This window comes from Pan paniscus, chromosome 5 (assembly GCF_029289425.2).
Source record: "Pan paniscus chromosome 5, NHGRI_mPanPan1-v2.0_pri, whole genome shotgun sequence".
NCBI lineage: Eukaryota > Metazoa > Chordata > Mammalia > Primates > Hominidae > Pan > Pan paniscus.
In genome coordinates this window covers 100,085,382-100,105,330 of record NC_073254.2, presented here as the reverse complement: position 1 = coordinate 100,105,330, position 19,949 = coordinate 100,085,382, and the positions used below count along the sequence as shown (strand labels likewise).

Sequence of the window (19,949 nt, the reverse complement as noted above, 5' to 3'; positions counted from 1 at the left end):
TGCTCAGGCTAGAAAAGGTTTTTAAAAAGATACCATTCATTATCACAGCATCAAAAAATATCAAGAATATCTGATCAGCATTAAAAAAATATTCAAGAATAAACCTAGCAAAAGATACACTAGATCTCTACACAGAAAATAATTATCTCATTACTTTAAATGAATGAAAAGATATGCTAGGTTATTGAGCTGTAAAACTTAATTGTAAAGATGTCAATTTCTCCCAAATTTCTTTATAGGTTCAGTTAAATATCAATCACAATCCCATGTTTTAAAAGTGGTAACCAAAAGATAGATTCTAGTGTTTATATGGAAATCCAAAGGCCAGGAATAGCCAAAATAGTCGTGAAGAACAAAGTTGAAAAATTTACACTGACAGATATCAAGACTTAGTGCAGCTACTAAGAGAGCATTAGGCCTGGTGTGATAGCTCACGCTTGTAATCCCAGCACTTTGGGAAGCTGAGGTGGGCAGATTGCTTGAGCTCAGGAGTTTGAGACCAGCCTGGGCAACATAGCAAGACCCCATCTCTACAAAAAAACTAAAAATTAGCCGGGCATGGTGGCACATGCCTAGAAGTCCCAGCTACTTAGGAGGCTGAGGTAGAAGGATCACTTGTGCCCAGGAGGCGGAGGTTGCAATGAGCTGTGATTGCACCACTGCACTGCAATCTGGGTGACAGAGCAAGACCCTGTCTCAAAAAAAGAAAAAGACAAAAATGAATATAGAACAGAAAAGAATCCAAAGCCAGACACCATACTACATAGAATCACCTAATTTACAACAGGTCAGTGAGGTAAAGGAGGATCTTTTCAATAAATGGTGCCAGGTCACCTGGATATCCATTATGGGGAAAAATAATGAACCCTGACACTTGATCTTACACATATGTAAACATTAAACTCAGGAAAGATATAAATCAGAAGGTGAAAAATAAAATGATAAATCTAAAAAATATGGAAATATCTTGCCTGATGGCAGGATATAAATCTTTCCTTACTGGAGACAACACTTGCTTTTGGGCCCAGAAAGCACTAGCAGGCACCAGAGGAATCTGGAAATAGATTTTACTAGTTTTCCACATTTTCCTGCTTTTAAAGATTGGAACTGTTCTCTCCTTTGTCTTGCCAATATTTAAGATTTATGGCTCTTTGTTAAAATACCATTTAAGCAAATCCACTGCTTGGAGAGAAAGAAATACTTCTGAACTGAACCCGCCCAGGTGATGGGTAGAGCACATGTTAACAAACTTCTGCTTGTTTTTCTATTGTTAATCGTTCTTGCATTTTCAGGAGAGTGTCTCAACTAAGAAACTAAAAAGGGAAAGAAAAATAATTATGCGTTTTCCCTTACAAACACATATTCCAACAAATGATTTATATCTAGATCATATAAATACCTCTTAAAAATCAATGAGAAAAAGAAAGAAAAACCAACAGAAATATTAGCAAGACTGCAACCTGGGTGACAGAGTTGCAGTATGTTACAAGAGAGTATCCACATGGCCAATAAATATATGAAATGATGTTCAAAAGTAGACATTAAGGAAATGCCAAATGCAAATTAAAACCACAATGAGATAGATACCACTAGATAGCATCAGAATGCCTAAAATTAAAAGCCAATACAATGATTGCAAAGAACAGGAGCAGGAACAACATAATTGCTGGTCTAAGGTTAGCACAACCACTTTTCAGACTGTTTGGCACCATCTTCCAAAGCTGAACACATGCATATCCTGTAACCCAACAATCCCACTCTTGGAATACACTCAATAGAAATTTGTACATATGTGAATCAAAAGACACCAAAATATTCATAGCAGCATTATTCATTAGACAAAAAACTGTTATCCATGTACATGTGAATAAACAAATTATACTATATTTACACTAAATAGTATATGGCAATAAAAATCAACAGATTATATATCATAAAAACATGGATGAGTTCCATAAACAATAGTGAGTAAGCAAATACAAGAATACACACTGTATTATTTCATTCTGTGGTGTTAGAAATCAGAATAATGATTACATCTGGAAGGAGAGAGGTATTTAGGAGGAGGATCAAGGAGGTTATTGAGGTGTTAGTAATGTTCTATTTTTTGATCTGGCTATTGGTTACAAGTATGCAGTCACTTGTGTTATTTCATTGTGCAGCACTCTTGTGATTTGGGCAGTTTTCTGACTATATGCTTTATTATATTAATAAAGTATTACTGGTATAGTGTAGACAACAAGCATTCATTTAAAACATTAAATTAGGTATTGAGAGTACTATTAACAAGCATATTTGATAAAGATGATTTTCTCAATCATACCAGTTACAATAGATGCCAAGAAAATATGAAATGTAAACACTTTCCACCAAACGCTAGGAATAAGAATCTGTTCCCAACCAAAATAATGTTTTTTTGTGTGTTTCCCTGTTTGCCTGGGACTGAGGCATTCTTGGGATATTGGACTTTCAGCAAAGTCCCTGGCAAAGGCAAGCCTCACTTTGTCCCAAAGTCCCTCCTCAGTCCTATTAAAACAAATTAAAAATTAATACATCCAATCTGGCAACCTCTATCTGGACAATGATCACCCTATTAATGATCTGTTTAAATATCTTTAATGGTACCCTGCATTCTAAAAATAAATACAAAATCTAATGGCATTCAAAGTCCGCCTAGTCTTATTTCCTATTTGCACACTACCCATGTTACAGTCTGCAGCATAACTAGACAGTCTCTTGTTGCTGAAACATTTTATTCGTTGTCTGTGTTATCCTCTTCATCTGAAATACTCTATTATTTCCCCCCATTTAAATCCTAATTTGTTTCTTCAAACTTCACCATCATCACAAAATATTTCCTTATTTCTCCTGAACCAAATTAGTTCCTTAATTTCTCCCTCTTCTGAATTCTCATAGCATTTCATTTATGTGGCTCTCATGACAATCTCCACATTCTATTCAGCATTGCATTTATATATCTCTGTGTATCTTCCACACTGAACTGCAACCTCCTTGGGACACTGATTTATCCACTTATATATCCCTAGAACATGTATCACAGTACCCATGCAGTAGAAAACCAAACACTTGATAAAAGATGAGAGCTGTCATATACAAACAGCTTTTGTATCCCTTCCAGAAAGTATTTGTCAAGCCAACTGAGAAAAATAACTCAGTTCCATTGCATTTTCCCTCCACTTTCTTTTATGCACCTTTTAGGTAAATAAATTTCCTTTGCTGTGCATTCAATAATTTTCATATACCCTATATAACTGAACTGAAATTCAAGATAAAAGAACATAGACACAGTTTCACATCATAATTCTTAGGTGGCTAGTCTGCTTTCTTAAGCTATCAAGTGGTTTTCTTAACTAAACATACAAGTCTACTGATTTTGTCACTCTTACCTTCTAATTTAGCTAGAAGACTTGATTCCGTTTTATTCTTCAGGGTTATTGAATCAGTAATAATAAGTTCAGAACTCTTTTCATCTGACACCAGAGGTTCCTTGAAATGACTATTTTGAACAGACTAGATGAAAAAGAAAATCAAATAAAGTCCCATAAATAGTAGTACTACTAATCTGTCTTACTGTTCAATATACTAAAGTCTTATCTATACATGGATTGCTCATAAAATTTTCTATTATAATTACATGTAGACTCACAAACCCCCAGCAAAGGTTAACTGCCTGAATTATTAATTAGAGAAATGGGAAGGGTCATAACCATAAATCTGGCCAATTTGCTTTCAGTGGATGTATCAATCAATTGCTAAAATATATTTCACTTAAAGATGGAAAGGGTTAGAAAGTTTGAATTCAACATAGAGTATGCCTCATGACAAGAAAAAAGATTTAAGTATTTTGTTACTGTGATGGCTATTTTATCACCAAAAATAAGTCAAAACTAATAACTGCATAACTTAGGACAGTAGTTACTCTAAATCCAGAGAACAATCTTTTTGACACAATTATGCACTGTTCTCTAGGACAGCCAGGATTAGGAAAAATTAATACTTAAAGCATAGGTCATGAAAGAGGGAGGCATTACAAAGAACATAAAATTGAAAAGACCCACATCATGATGCCAGGGGTTTAACTCAATTATAATAATAGTATAACCACTAAACATCACAGTGTACCAGGAACTAAAATTATTTCCTTTAAGTCCACACAAAGTTGCTCTGCCATGTCAGGAGGTCAGGATTATTTATGTCCTCACCTCTGCCCTAACTCAATTTACTCTCTCATTTTTTTTTAAGATGTCTTACCAAAATCATATGATTAAACATAACAAAAAACAAAACTTGGGGGCAACAGTTCCCCCAGTCACGTATTCCCAAACCCAGGCCAACTATCTGCTTAAACACGTGCATAATAAATATTACTTCATGATTCTCTTAAGAGATTGTTGATCCTTGCTCTACCACCTTAATCTTGGAGAAACATAGTCTAGGACTTCTGCACCAACTTCCCACTCGTAGTCCCACAGCTCTTGGGGTATGTGGAACGCTGTTGGAGATACATGAACTATTTATAAACCCTTTCCCCAGAAAAAGCTCCATGAATCCTGATCCTCCCAGATCAGGAACCCTTGCTTTATATAATGATATAGAATTAAAATACCTTTAAATTTCTTAATTCACAGGAATCATTTCCACTTGGTTTAGATCCGGGCACAACCAAATCTCGGCATTCTGATCTAGAGGTTTGTCTTTTACCCATGAAACAAAATAATTTTAACATTAAATTTGAAAAAAAAAAATTTTCAATGTATTTTTTCATCTCAAGTTGGATTTTTAATAATATACATACTTTTTATTGAAAAAAATCTCTTAAAAAGACATTTTTTAAAGTGACATAATTCCAATACAAAAGTGACTTAGCTAACAAAATTACGCGCTGGGCAATGACAAAAGTGACACAGGTGATCACCTACTTCTTCATTATCTAATCAGTAACAATTGGAGTTAGGGTTAGAGTGTGGGAAAGGCAAAGTATACAGATGAAACTACATTTCCAATTACAAATAGCTAAAGGATAAGAACCAGGGTATAGCACTTCTGTGGACCTCCACAGTACCTAGCATTGTCTATCGATAACAGGAACCAAGAAAATGGCTGCAGTTTTTCTGTTTTTGTTTTTAATTTTTTGGAGCGGAAGAAAATCTCCTTTATTCTTGAGCTAGGTATTTGAAATAGAGATGAACAAGATGAAATCATAGTGATAAGACTTTAAAGCTTAACCTTGACAATCAAAATGTTCTTTTAATGTCAATATTTAGTCAAGTCTAAATATAATAGAAATGTAATTATAAAAGATACTAATGAAAAACAATCATATTTCTAAAGTTTATTTGCAAAATGATTCTCTGGACTGTAAGGAGCCTTTTCCAATATAAATATTATAAATGTTGGTCAGAATTAAGAATAGGCCAAAATAACTCTCCTTTAGCTGAGCTAGAGGCTACATTCCCATTTCTTAACAGGGAATAAACACGCAAATTGAGGGAAGGAGAACACACTGGATGTGATGAACAGTAATTCATCTGTACCTAACCTGTCCCACTTCTTGACGCACTAGACTCAAGCAAAAGAATAATCATCTATCCCACTGACAGCGATTCTCCCCTTGAACTATCTGGAGCAAATATTTGTTCCCAGACCTCCTTCTACCCGTTATGGAGACTCTCAAACAAAACAGGAAGAGATTCTTAGCAGACAGCCTACTCGTAAGTGAGAAATCCTCAAATATCAGTCTTTTAAGCTTAATGTTGACTTAATATTTTTTCCTTTTAAAGCTCCTTTAATGAATATTTTTAATGAGTGAAAAAGCAAAACAGTTATTTTCTCCACTCATTCCTTTGTTCCTGACAACATTTAGAGACTATCTTCTAAAACTGAATAAAAATTTAATCATAATTACTATTACTCAGTAAAAGACTTTAAGACCATTCTGCCATTAATCTTCACATATGGACAACAAATTTTAAAAATTAAAACTCAACATACCTTTTCATAAAACAAGGTACAACTGAATCATCTGTCTTCACATCACAATCTGGGCTATTTAGAAGGTTAACTGGGACTCTTCCAAATGGGCATGACTAAAAATATTTTGAAAGATTAAATAACCAACTAGGAAATAAAGACTATCACCACCTTAACCAAGCAGATTGAAAGTAACTTACCTGTTTAGTTTTGTTAGTTTGTCTCAATGAATTCCGATAACCTATTTCTGCATCTTGTGGTGGCAGGTTCTCTCTAAACAGAAAGAAAATATCCCCAATTTTTCAAAGAACAATATTAATATGTATTTCTACTCTACTGCTAAACATTATCACACACATGAAAACATATATGCAGATACATGTAATTACATTAAAAAACACAGATGTACTTACATAGAAGATGAACATTTAAAAACTGTTTCCGTTTCCTTACCCATATAAAAACCTGGCTTTAGTAGTCTGTCCTCTGGAATCACAACTGTTGTTCCTATTCTGTAAATGCCCAAGTGAACCGGAAAATGATTCTTGGGCAGTTAATACCGTAGATGCTGTAAAAATTTTGAAACTATGATTAAATTTATAAGAAATAAGACAAGTACAAAAAAGTGATCTTACAAATAAGAATATTTTAAAAGTCAATTCATAGGAAATACTTGTCCCCAAGTAAGATATGCAGACATGAAGATGATACCAAGATAATTATCTAACTACTTCTTCAAATTCTTTTAAATTATATAACTATTTCCCCAGGGTAAAAGCACATTCTCTATTTCCAAAAGCAAAAAAAAAAAAAATTATCTTGCTTAGAGTTGTTTTTCATGTGTTAACGAAAGTTTAGTTAGCAAAAAAGACAAATTTGCATGGGGTTGTAGAGACTTTTTTACTTCTCAGTCTTACCTCCTTTACAATTTAATCTTAGATTTTAACCATTCTACATAAATAATATTTTTCTATAAAATATTATCCCGAATCTTTATTTGAAGTACTACCTACCACAGAAAGTATTAGTATACCTTAATAGTTACCTGATAAATTCTTCTTTTCCTCCTCTGAAAGCAGCTGCTTTTTTTGGAGGTTTAAATTCCGCAGGGCAATTTCCAGCATTTCTAGTGGTACTGCTCCACGTTCTACAGCTTTTTGAAGAAGTTGTTTACTTTTTTTGACATTACCTAACAAAGCAAAAGATAATTGTCATTTTTAGGCAGTAATCTTTACCCACCACCCAGACCACCCAGATACATATTCATCAGGACCTAGAAAAAAAAATCAAAAAGACTTAAGCAAAAATATTTATTCCAAGGCTCATGTATTTTATTTCATAGGCAAGTAAGCAATCTCACTTTTTATGCAGATAACCAACTCTCTTCTGATAACAATGCATACCAAATAGTTTCCTTGCAATATGTAGCTGATGTAATTTTGCATTAGTTTATCACCACTGTCCACTTTCAGAAGTAACAGAAGTGTACCAAAGCAGTTATCAACAGGGGACAGCAAAGGCCAATCACAACAGTTAGAAACAGGAGGGCATTCTAGATGTTACAAAAGTGCCAAGAGCATCAGTCTCTTACAACATGCTATAATAAGTGTCAGTCATAATGACATTTAGTTAAGGAAAGGATGACATCTTTTGTTAAAGAGCATCTTCCATCAAAAGGATTTTCGGGGAAAAACATAATAAATACAGATTAATCTTTAGCTGTCACACTCAGCTATACCAGCCTGAAAAAGAATGCAGAATAACTGAGGAACTATCATAATTACCTTTCTGAGTATGGACAGATTACCAAAAAAATTGGTAAACTTACCCCTAGCATTTGACTTATAAATATTAAATGTATACATCACATATCTTACAGAATATTATCAACATTTATGGGAGCCATTGAGCTATGCTATGCACTTGGTACTTAGGGTATAAAAATGCTTAAGAGATGATCTCTAGCTTCTGGTAGTTTATAAATTTTTAAAAATATCTTTGATAGTGGTTATATCTACATTTACTAAGTAGTGGTAGAATTTCATGTATTGTGTATTTTAGCACAAGAAAAGAGAGAAAGGCTTAAGAAGCTTAATTAATCAGATAGCTTAGTATTGAGATCAGAGATTTCTTTAAGAATCTGGTAAAAACTGAGATGTCCTCCATCCCTATAAAAATACTCACACACCAGACTCTGCATAGGATTTCAGGGATGCTGCATTATTTCCTGACAGCCAAGCCATCAACTGTGCTCAAAATAATCATAATTTGACCACACTGCATTACTGTGCAATGCATTTGACCACATTGCATCACTGTGCATTGCTACCACATTGCAGATAAAGTGGTACAGATAAAGTTCGTCTTTTTTACAGATAACTCAATTTAAGAGTTTCAATATTTATGTGTTCTAAACATGTAAAATTTATGGTTGTTATTGAGAGGCCACAATACCTCAAGAAATTTTCAAGCAGAATGGAGAGAAAGAAGCCTTGCCAAATTTTCTCTAACAAGCAAGGAGGAATCCATTTTTCTAGAGAAGAAAGGGATAATAGTTCTAAAAAGTAACCTGATAGAGCAAAGGACATATTGGAGAAGACAATTACTAGGACTCAGAAATCGTCTGAATGGGTAACAATTCAGGGTTCTCAAATTATTTCTGAGTCATATAATTATTTTCTCCAGGCTCAATCCTGGGGAATACTCTCCAGTGACCAATCCCTGCTATGGAAACCATCATGGGGATTCTTCCAATAGTGTTAATATGTTTATCACTGGCAGTAAATTGGATCACAGTTGTAGCAGAAACAAGGCAGTGGGAGAATGGAAACACCTGGCCAGAGGGCAGACTGAGGGTGTATCCAAAGGCCCTGGAAAATGAGAAAAGACTAAGGAATGGCCAGGTTAAAAATGTCTTAGGAAGAGATTGTCTTGGTCCTACCCAAAAAAATCCAGACTATGAAGAACCAAGTGAGCAAGAAATAGTTTCTACAGCAGTTTACTTTTTTTATTTTAAAGAACTACCAATTAACGCTACACACACACACACACACACACACACACACACACACAAACACACACAGATATATAGTTTACTTGACCACCAAGTTACATAGCTACACTTTAATGTACATTTTGGTGCTATGAAACCATAGCATAAGAAAAGTTTATGTAAGCTCTAGATATTTAAGCTCTAGCTTAAATATCTGATATCCTTCTTCCTACAAATACTCAGTGAAGCAGCTACTTTCCTTTAGATGTTTCCTGAATCTAACTAGTAGCACATACACAATGTTCATGCTCATTTCCCTGGATTACTCTTTATACATGGAAAAGCTAGTATAACAGATATTCTCTGCATTTACGTTTAGGTGGCATTTTCCCCCATATTCTCATCTGATCAACTTTAATGTCTTTTGCCTCAAATTTCCACTTCATATATATGATTTAATATTAGGAAGTAAGTTGTAATAAGTTATCCTTTACTTAAAATTTGAATTTGACATTTTCAGATTACCTTGTGACAGTTCAAATTGTGCAAAAGATATATGAACAAAAGCAAATTTCTTGCAGTTTGCTCTGGCCATTTGAAAGTAGTCACGTGCATCATCTGGCTCTTGAATACTGTAATAAAAGATTTGAGTCAAAATTTAAGAAAAAGAACATAGCTACTTAAATTTGATAATGCTTCATTCAATTTTCCAAAAAACATGGGATATTGCTTTTTTCTGTGGATAAAATTAAATACTAATAAGTTATTTTTAAAAAATCTTTTTAGGCAGTTTAAAATAAGTAAACTGTTGTGGAAACGTGCATAGAAAAGAGTTTACATTAGTCTCTTGTTAACTATAAGCAAAAGTATTTGGTAAAAAAATTAATATTTTCTCACAATACTGCCATGTTTTTTATTTTCTCTCTTTGCAGTGTAGTTACATATTATGTAACATAGTTGAACATAGTTAAAATGCTAATACTTACGCTTTTAATTCAGCAAATCTCACTTGAATTCTAGCAAAACTCTCATTTTGGCCATATTTATCTGGGGGAAGCGCTTCAATTGCTTGACTGTAACGACCAATCAATTTATTTAAAAGAGCATCACTTAGCGGAACACTGTTTTTCTCTAGTTTGAGCAACAAATTCAACCAGTCCTCTGGGTTGTTTGCCATCATCATAATTTGGTTAACAGTTCCCGAGTTATCTAAATAAGGGGAACAAAATATATCACAAGAAAAGACATAAAACAAATGCCAAATTGCATTTTTCCTTCAAAATATAGTCAAACATTTGTACTGTCAGTATCAATGTACATAAAGTCCTTATAATACTTTTTAAAATTGTAAAAGTTCATATAAATACAAGTAAATTATTTATCATATATTTATCTTTTATGAAGGTATACTTTATCCAAAAGCTATATATTTTGAAGGAAAGAAAAAATTTGAAAATAAGTGAGTTTTTTTGTAAGTAGCCTTTAAAAATTGTATGTAGTTTAAGAAAATTTTATGCTGTTGCAGGATAACTATAATTTTAGCATCCTACCTATCCATAGAAAACTAAATCTCTCCCACTGCCACTTGTACTAATTAACTTAGAAAATTCCCCCATCAATGATTTATTCATTAAACCTACTGCTCCAGTCCTAACATAACCTTCTTTACAACCTTAACCATTCAACATTATCTCTGTATACCTCATACTTACTTGTAAAACCAAACCAGCTTTACAAAAAATAAACAAATGATATAATCATTTTCTTCTCTCCAAGTAACCTAAATTTCTGCTAGAGGCCCTGATAATTTCTTGGTCCAACAAACTCATAGTTACCATGGTCTAGACCTTTGGAATTTATAGGACCTCTCGTGACTGTCAGGTTTCTCTCTGTGGAACCTCAACCAACAGAAACAGCAAGAATAACCTTCAGACAAAATGTTCACACTGAAATGTACTTTTTACTTTCTTCAGTGTTAGTTTTTTAAAAAGATAACTTGAATGTCAGTCTTCTGTTCAGGATATTTTGGTTATTACTAAGCAATATTAAATTCAGATTTCCAGAGAAGCTATTATTCCTTCTATTAACTTCAGTCATTTTCAACAAAGCCTACATCTTTACTTTTATAAATAAAATTTGTTTCTACTTTCTACTAAAATATAGTGCATGCATAACTTTGCTTTGTCGTTTTAAATTTAATTTGGTCTGACCTTAATTTTCTATTTTTACCTCCTATTGCTTTCCTAAGAAATTAGTCTGTGAAATGTCTAAAAAACACACATTGCCGTCTGTGGCTTTGCAGATGCATTCCTCATGCCTGAGTACCCTATTCTTCCTCTAATCAACAAATAAAACATTTGTGTTTTATCATGCTAGTATTCCTATGATGCCCAGCATGCATTACAATGCATAGTGAATATATAAATTCTCGTCTAGAAAGAAACTATGGTTTTAAGCATCTTTGAATCTTCCTCAGTACTTAAAATACTCAATTGCCTTGATGTACAACCTTTGTTAGTGACATAATTAAGCACAATTATACTCCATTAAGATTTTGCTTAACACTAAAACTATCATTTTCTAGGTTTTTTCAAAGTGAACAGTCAGCCACCATGATTAGATCACAGGTTCTTCCATTTATTTTCAATTCCTCATCTATTTAAAGGTTAGTATAGATGTAACAAAATTATCCAAAGGTCACCATTCAAATGACCAACCATTTGAAATACAGTAAAGAATCAGGCTTCTGAGCTAATACTTTTAGAAGAGCTAGAGTATTAAACTCTGGGCATTTTCACCCATTAATCATTGTTCAATAAATGTTTAAGTGCCTACCTACCATGTGCCAGACACCATTCAAAGTTCTGTGGATATAACAGACAAAAACCCTGCCCTCATGTAGCCTGCATTCTAATGGAGGAGAAAGACAATAAACACATGAGTAAATTATAAATAAAGTGATTAGTACTATTTCTTTACCTTAGAGGATACCCAACAAACAGCTACTAACTTAAAAGAAAAGAAAAACTCACCTGTAGTATCAGCAGAAATTTTATTCAAGCTTAGTTCATCAGTAAGGTCTTCATTTTTAAACTTATTTTTAATGTCTCTCACTTTGTTCATTATGGAATCAATTGTCAATTCTCTGCCACTTAAATCCTCGGACTCCATTTCTAAGAAAAAAACTGAACAGTCATAACTCCTACTTTAACTAGCATCAAAGAAAAAAATGCACTAGCTTTTTAGAACCCAGACGACTAAAGCATTCGTTTTGTGAACACATCTAAATGCAGCTATTATTAGGCTAGTATTAATGGAGGTAAGTGCACAACAACAAGGTACACATCTTTGTAATTTATTCACCAAGGTTTCATAGGCCAAGTACACTTTTTCCCCCAATATAACATCAATGACGTCACACTGTAGAAATCTGCAAATTTAGTGTCACTTAAAAAAAATATGATGGAGTGTTAGCTTGGATTTTGGTAGCGACATACACATAAAGATTGCTTGGATTCTGGTAGTGACATAGACATAAAGAATTCGTTTGGCAATGGGAATAACAATTCCTTTATTCGCCTGATTTACTTGAGTAAATCTTCCAGTGCACGTGCTTTCAAAGCAGAATATAAACATGATGGGGCTTTACTGATAATTAGGAAATCCGCAGATTTATTCTTGTGCATATCTAGCAGAATCACGATTTGCTACCTTAATCTAACACTAAGAAACTATTTTACTGGTACTGAGCACTTGCTTATCTGCATGGTGGTGGTGTTTGTTCAATATAGTGTCTGCAGTCTTATTGTTAATCGTATCTTTGTGACTCTCAAACACCAACTCAGTGTCACTGATAACAATGCTGCCCCGTCTTCAGGTTTAACAATGAAAAAAAGTCATAAAGTTGCAGCAAGGTATCACTCCACCTCTTAAGTCAGGTTTGAAAGGTAACTGTCAGATCACGGCCACCCGCTTCTTTCCCAGTTCTAACCCCCAAAACAAGAGAGACTGTCCTTTGGAAAACGATCTTGTGCGCAGGTACCCCACCACCCCTTCTTTCCAGCGTGGGCCACACCCACTTCTTACTTCCTCAACAAAACCTCCTGCATCACCCCACCGGCCAGACCCGCTGAGGCAGTGAGACATCCCCTCCCCCTCCAGCTCGTTTAGCCGCGTCGCATACCTGGCTCCGAGCTGCCCCCACCTCGCCCCACCCCTCACCGACCAGCGCTAACAATGAGCCCCTACACCGGCTGCGGCTGTTCCTCAGTGCGCCGGTGCACCTGTAAGACAGAACTTACCTACAGAAAGCTGCGCTGGGGAAATGAAAAGATGGAACCCAAACTCCTTTCCGCAAACACGTTTGAATTTCCCCGTCGCTATCACTACGGTCTCCTATTGGTCAATGCTAGCCACGTAGAAGCGACAGTCGTGATTGGTTCGTGTGCGACGGGGGCCGCCCCTCCTCCTGCGTCAGGCTAGGCCCGCCCCGGAAGAGCCTGCGGCCGCGACCCCACCCGTGCGGCGCCTGGGTTGGTAGGGTGCTGGCACTTTGCAGGCGTTCCCCGGACGCCGGTGGGCGGGCTTTCCTGGTCTTTCCAGTTTAACCAGGCCGAATTTTTGCCTGGGAGATAGCCACTCCCGAGCAAACCTACCCAGTGAGAGGAATATAGGGGCGGGGACGGCTGCTCCTAGCATCAGGACCTAAAAGATGCACCCTGGGCCGGCCCTTTACTGACCCCACCGCCACCCTTCTCCTTCGTTTCCCGCGGTTCTCACAGCCTGGCTTAGAGAGGATGTGGCAAGAAAGGATCTTTCACTGAGCTACGTTCAGCCCTGCCGCCAGCTCAAGAATTTCAGTGCTTTTTATCCTTGAGCTTCCGCTTATGCCCTTCCATTATCCTTAAATGACTCCACGCTCTGTCTTCAAGCCAAGACCCTCCCCCTTGTCAAAATTCTGCGCAGAAGTCAAGCGCCCATCGTGATTGCCCTGTCTGAAGTCGCCTTATCGGCCCCCCTCCCTCGAAGCCTGCCCCACTTAAGGGCTCAGGTGTCCTCAGGGGTAAAAACATCTCCCTAGTAATAATCTTCGCGGGTGCGAGGCTCTGCCGCTAAGTGGCTTTGTGGTCCAGGGCAACGGTTACTCCTCGTCTGCAAAACTAAAAGGGATGTGTCTGTTGCGCCAGCATTATGACATATATTCTGTGGTAGGACGGGTTGGTTTTGTGTATGTATAGGAAACTAACTGCAGCTGTCACTTGTTAACTCCAAAGCTATCCTTAGAACCCTCACATTCCCAGCTCTGGATAGCCACCCAGCTAGCGTGAGAGCCCTTCTCAATCACTTAATGCATCTTTCTGTGTCAGCTAGCTAGTATTTCTGCTTCAGCAGAGCAAAATGACTTGCTATACCATGGTTGGCTAATCACTTACCTTTGCACCATTGCATCTAATGCTTCTGCCTGGAAAGAGTTTATTATTCCTCCAATTCTCGTTGATCTGTTTGCGGCCTGATCACAAAGCTTGCATTTTCCTGAAAATACTGTTGCTGGATGACCTCACCCTAACACTTCTTTCTGTACTCTCGTTTGGTGGTCTCCTTCAGTCTTCTATCTTTAAATACCATCTATATGTTGATGGCTCCCAAATGTGTATCATTAGCTGAGCTCTCCTCAACTCCATACTGAGATATCCACTGCCTACTTATTAACATCTTCACTTACATGTCTCATATGCATCTTGAACTCAAAATGTCCAAAACCAAGCCCCTGATCTTCCTACCCAAACCTGTTTTTTTTACAAAATCTATAAAAGACAAATTCATTGTCTTAAATTTTTTAGCCCCAAAACCTTTGTGTCATCCCTGATCCCTTATCTAACTCATAAGCAGATTGAGTCAGGGCTGGCACAAGAGATTCCTGGACTCCTACCAGTTCTCCCCACCTCCACTGCCACCACTTCAGTCCAAGGCACCTGCATCACTTACCTGATGTTACCTGCAGTAGCCTCCTGGCTGGTCTCCCTGCTTCTGCCCTTGCCTCACCTCAATTTATTCTCTGACATAGCAAAGTCATCTTAAATCAGATTATGTCACTACTTTGCTCAAAACCCTTCAGTGCTCCCTTTCTACCTCAGAATAAAATCAAAAGTCCTTATGATGGTCTGTGACTATTGAGCACTTGCGTATGTCTAGTGCAACAGGGAACTGAATTTTTAAATCAATTAACCTTAATTGATTAATTAAATTTATATTTAAATTTGAAAGCTGATATCTAATGGGATTATTGTTAAACTATTTAAAGTAATTTTTTTGCTCTCTTTTTTCTAAACTTGCATTAGTCATGAATTTATTGGAAGACTTTTAAGTATACTTGGAACAACGTAAGTATATGAACCTACTTTTTCAACTGTAAATTTTGTGAGAACCAAATGCAGATGAAGTATTTCCAATGAAAGTGTCTGAGTATGAAATGTGATGTACTGTTAAGTATAAAATACACTCTGGATTTTGAAGACTGAATAAGAAAAAGTAATAAACATTGATAATTTTAAAAATATCAATTACAGGTTAAAATGATATTTTTGCTATATTGAGTTAAATAAAATATATTATTAAAATTAATACCACCCCATCACAGAGGAGACTAAGAAGACATGACAACTAAATGCACTGTGATATCATAAACTGGATCCTGAAACAGGAGGATGACATTAATGGAAAAATTAGTAAAATTCAAATGAAGTCTGAGGTTTAGTTAATGAAAATGCACTAATGTTGGTTTCTTGGTTTTGAAAAATGCATCACAGTAATGCGAGATCTTAACAGAAAAACAATGAACAGTATACAGCAATCCACTGTACTATTTAATACACTTGGAATTTTTTTGTAAATTAAAAATTATTCAAAAATAAAAAGTTTATGAAAATTTAATTTCACCTGTTTCTTTTTATACTTTAATATGGCTAGTAGGAAATTGAAAATTACATATATAGCTTACATTGTGTTTCCACTGGACAGCGGTGATCTGTAAAATCCTACAGTTTTACCTATTTGACCTATTTATTTATCTTGTTTATTTTCTGACTCTCCAAACTTTACCCCCACTAGAATGTAAACTCCATAATACAGGAATTTTTGTCTACTTTGTTCATTACAGCATCCTTAGTGCTTAGAACAGTGCCTGGTACATTTGTAGGCACTTAATAAATGTTAGCTAAATACTAATATTTACAACCATTAGAGTATTTAAGAATCCTATTTTATTTAACACATCTGTATACTTCTTGCATCACAGTTTCTCATTTGGCTTTAAATCAGCTGCATCTGACAGTGAATAAACTTGTTCATTTTCAGAGTCAAGCCTTTCACAAAGCAATAAAATTAGCCATAAGATTATGACTTATTGTAAGATGGTAAGTTTCACATTTTTGTCACATAAACAAAAGTTTCGAATGTTTAACTTTGTCATTATCATCATGAAACTTTTTTGCTGATCTTTGACTTCTCTGTCAGCACAGCTGCCTTTTTTATTCCATTATTTATTTACTTATTTATTTAAATCCCCTCCAAGGAATTTTTTTTTCAATTATTGAGGTCATTGTTACACAAGCTCAGTAAGGCCCAAACTTTGATTTTAGAAACTAATTATTATACATGAATTTATTTTGTGCATATACAAAAGTTAAATTTCTGATCAATAATAAATCCAGTTCTTACAGCATGCTATCAGTTGTGTGCTGCTTTATGCTGGTTTATTCTGGATAAAACATTACTAGTGTATGCTGATTTTAGTGCATTTAGGAGTGACGTGAGCCCATAAGAATGTTGAGACCTGTATGAATACTGTCAGGAAAGCTAACTATCACAGAATGGACCAAGCCATACCCAAAAGAAAAGAAAATAATGCCAAGGAGAGGTAACAACGTACCTCATAGATCACAAACAAAAATAGCAATGACAGCTTAGATTATGTTCTACAAAGGAAAACAGCAGTGACAAGTTAGGACCACTACTTGGACATCAGGTATTATTTAATCATGCAGGCAATAAACTATGCTAACAAACAGCAGAAGAAAAGTAGGATTCTCAGTTCCTATTTTTCTTTTTTCTCCAATATGAAGAATAGCAGTCAGACTGACAATCTTAAAAATAAATACAGGACAGGCTATATAAGAAAGACATTTAAATTCCATCCAAACTCTCTGACACAAATGAAGTGTGTGTGTATGTATGTGTGTATGTGTGTGTGTGTGAGAGAGAGATAGGCTCTGGCTTTGTCACCCAGGCTGGAGTGCAGTGGTGTGATCTTGGTTCACTGCAACTTCTACCTCCTGAACTCAAGCCATCCTTCCACCTGAGACTCCCAAGTAACTGGTACTACAGGTTCATGCCACAACACCCGACTAATTGTTGTATTTTTTGTAGAGACAGGGTTTTGCCATGTTGCCCAGGCTGGTCTCAAACTCCTGAGCTCAAGCAATGCACCTGCCTCGGCCTCCCAAAGTGCAGGGAAGCATTGTGATGGTCTGTGATTACCATCACACCTGGCCATAATTTTTTTTTTTAATGTATCCAGGTTGGGTGCAGTGGCTCATGCCTGTAATCCTAGCACTTTGGGAGGCTGAGGTGGGGCAGATCACCTGAGGTCAGGAGTTCGAGACCAGCCTGACCAACATGGAGAAACTCCGTCTCTACTAAAAATACAAAATTAGCCAGGCGTGCTGGTGCATGCCTGTAATCCCAGCTACACGGAAGGCTGAGGCAGGAGAATCACTTGAAACTGGGAGGCAGAGGTTGTGGTGAGCCAAGATCTCGCCATTGCACTCCAGCCTGGGCAATAAGGGCGAAACTCTGTCTCAAAAAAAAAACAAAAAACAAAAAAAACAAAAAAAAAAAACTATATATATATATATAAATATATATATATATCTCCATACATTTTCAGTCTCTGCTATATAGAAAGAACCTCACATAGTTGGTTAATATACCACAATATCCTGAAGAAAATAAGCAGGATATTGAAAAAAAACATGCAAATATAATCCCAGAAACATTGCTGGCAATCTCTGAAAAGTCATAATAAGTAGAAGCAATGATAGAAAGCCAGAAATGGATGGACAAGTGTTACCTTTTTGGAAAAGGTAGAATTTGGAAGCTATTAATCTCTATAATCTCAATGTAGATTTTAGAATTTTAGACCCATTCTGGGATCAATTACCGAACTGTTTGGAAGCAAAGATCTCTAGAAGCCAATGTAAATGCATTAAGAGCAGGCTATATAGAATATACTAAGTTCTGATTTTGATTGTTTGTATATTTAGAAAAGGGAAGGCCATAAATACAGACTATCTTAACTTTGGCAAATAAAATGATAAAGGCTCTCTTACTGCTTTTGTGGAAGAAAGGAGCAAGTAATTCCCATATGGTTAATGTGAAGTATTTCTGCAACTCTGGATCATTTTTCTCCAAGATCACTTATTAATAGTTTGAGAACTTCAGGTTGATCCCTAGTAGAAGGTCTCAGAACTCTGTCTGTGGTTTTATTCTAAACTACATATCTGTGTCACAAACATATAAAAATAATGCTTAACTTTTCATATGAATTAAAAAAAGACAAAATTAGAAGATACTTAAAAAGGACAAAGTAGATAATATGCAATTTGTAGAGATAAATGTAAGTCTGTACATTTAGATTTCTAAAAATAATAAAATTATAAAATACACAGTTAGAGTCTAGCCAAGATGAAGAAACATGGTTCAGATTTATTCTCTGAAACAACAGTAACAACAAAAACTATACAAAATAAATGAAATAATGGTTTTCAAGCATCAGACATCAGGCAATACAGTACAGTGATCCTTAAGAATAGTGAAACAAACAAGTGAGTCATAATGTTGCCTCCAGATTACTTACTGGTGAGAGTTTCCAAGCTTCAGTGTACAAAGGGAGAACCCAGGCATTGCCTGGTATTCTAAAGTTAGGAAGATGGAGCTCATAGTCTGGAATGCCCAAGGCAGGTGAAGTTCACAGGACAGCGTACCAGAGAAAAAGAGCAGAACAGAGAGAGAATTCTGGAAATCTGCAGAGAATGTCCTTGAGTCTCCAGCTCTGTACTGGTAAGTGCAAGTGTATGTGGAAACTATCACAAGACCAGAGGAAGATAACAACCAGGGGAAAGAATAAAAGGGAATAATGTCAAGAGCTCATAAAGGACAAGAAATAGTTTTTGTTCACAAAGCAACAAGTAGAAGACTCATGATATTGCCTTAGAACTGGGGCAAAATTAGCCCTAAAGCATGCAATGGCCCAGTCTATAAAAGCTTAAGAGCAAACCTTAAAAGGATCAGTATTTATAAAAATGTGAGAAAATCCAACTGGGTCAAATTTACAATGTCTGGCATCAAATTTAAAAATTACTAGGCATTTAAAGCAGGAAAATGTAAATCTAAATGAGGAAGTGGGGGTGGAAATCAGTCAATTAAAACAGATGCAGAAGTGGCACAGATTACCCATTAATAGACAAACAGTAATTATAACTGTATTCCATATGTTCCAGAAAGTAAAGTGTAAACATGTTAAAAAGAAATATGGAATATATGAGAAGACCAAAAACAAATGTATAGAGATGAAAAATGCAATACCTGCAATAAAAATTATATTGGATAGGATTAATAGCAGATTACAGTCTGGAAAACAAAATATCCTAAACTTGAAAACCTATCAATAATAAACCATGCAAAATAAGGCACAGAGAAGCAAAGAAACAAAAATACAAAGAACTTCAGTGAGTTGTGGAAAAACAATGTGGCATAATATACATGTGATTGGAGTTTTCAAAAGAGAGAAGGGAGAATTGAAGAATATATTTGAAGAAAAAATGGCCAAAATTTGTTTAAATATGTTGAAAACCATAAACAAACAAATTGAAGAAGTTCAACAGATTCTAAACACAAAAAACTTCATGAA

The 19,949-nt window shown here is 35.6% G+C and overlaps 1 protein-coding gene across 6 annotated transcripts in view; it reads right to left on the bottom strand.

Annotated features, from left to right (window-relative positions):
• The window catches only part of TTK (TTK protein kinase), a 40,035-nt gene extending 24,509 nt beyond the window's left edge, over positions 1 to 15,526 (bottom strand). For 2 of the 6 annotated variants that reach the window (XM_003816368.4, XM_024929311.4), the window contains exons 1-10: positions 13,285 to 15,526; positions 12,016 to 12,156; positions 9,970 to 10,192; positions 9,509 to 9,615; positions 7,037 to 7,180; positions 6,445 to 6,559; positions 6,192 to 6,264; positions 6,013 to 6,107; positions 4,628 to 4,715; positions 3,408 to 3,531 (exon numbers count right to left, since the gene is read on the bottom strand). In XM_003816368.4, coding sequence (XP_003816416.1) covers positions 3,408 to 3,531; positions 4,628 to 4,715; positions 6,013 to 6,107; positions 6,192 to 6,264; positions 6,445 to 6,559; positions 7,037 to 7,180; positions 9,509 to 9,615; positions 9,970 to 10,192; positions 12,016 to 12,154 — 1,108 coding nt within the window. In that variant the 5' untranslated portion in view covers positions 12,155 to 12,156; positions 13,285 to 15,526. Of the gene's footprint in view, positions 1 to 3,407; positions 3,532 to 4,627; positions 4,716 to 6,012; positions 6,108 to 6,191; positions 6,265 to 6,444; positions 6,560 to 7,036; positions 7,181 to 9,508; positions 9,616 to 9,969; positions 10,193 to 12,015; positions 12,169 to 13,069; positions 13,175 to 13,284 lie in introns of those variants that run through there. The other 4 variants (XM_008969440.4, XM_008969441.4, XM_055113909.2 and 1 more) reach the window with 4 other exon arrangements.
• Positions 15,527 to 19,949: the final 4,423 nt, after the last annotated feature.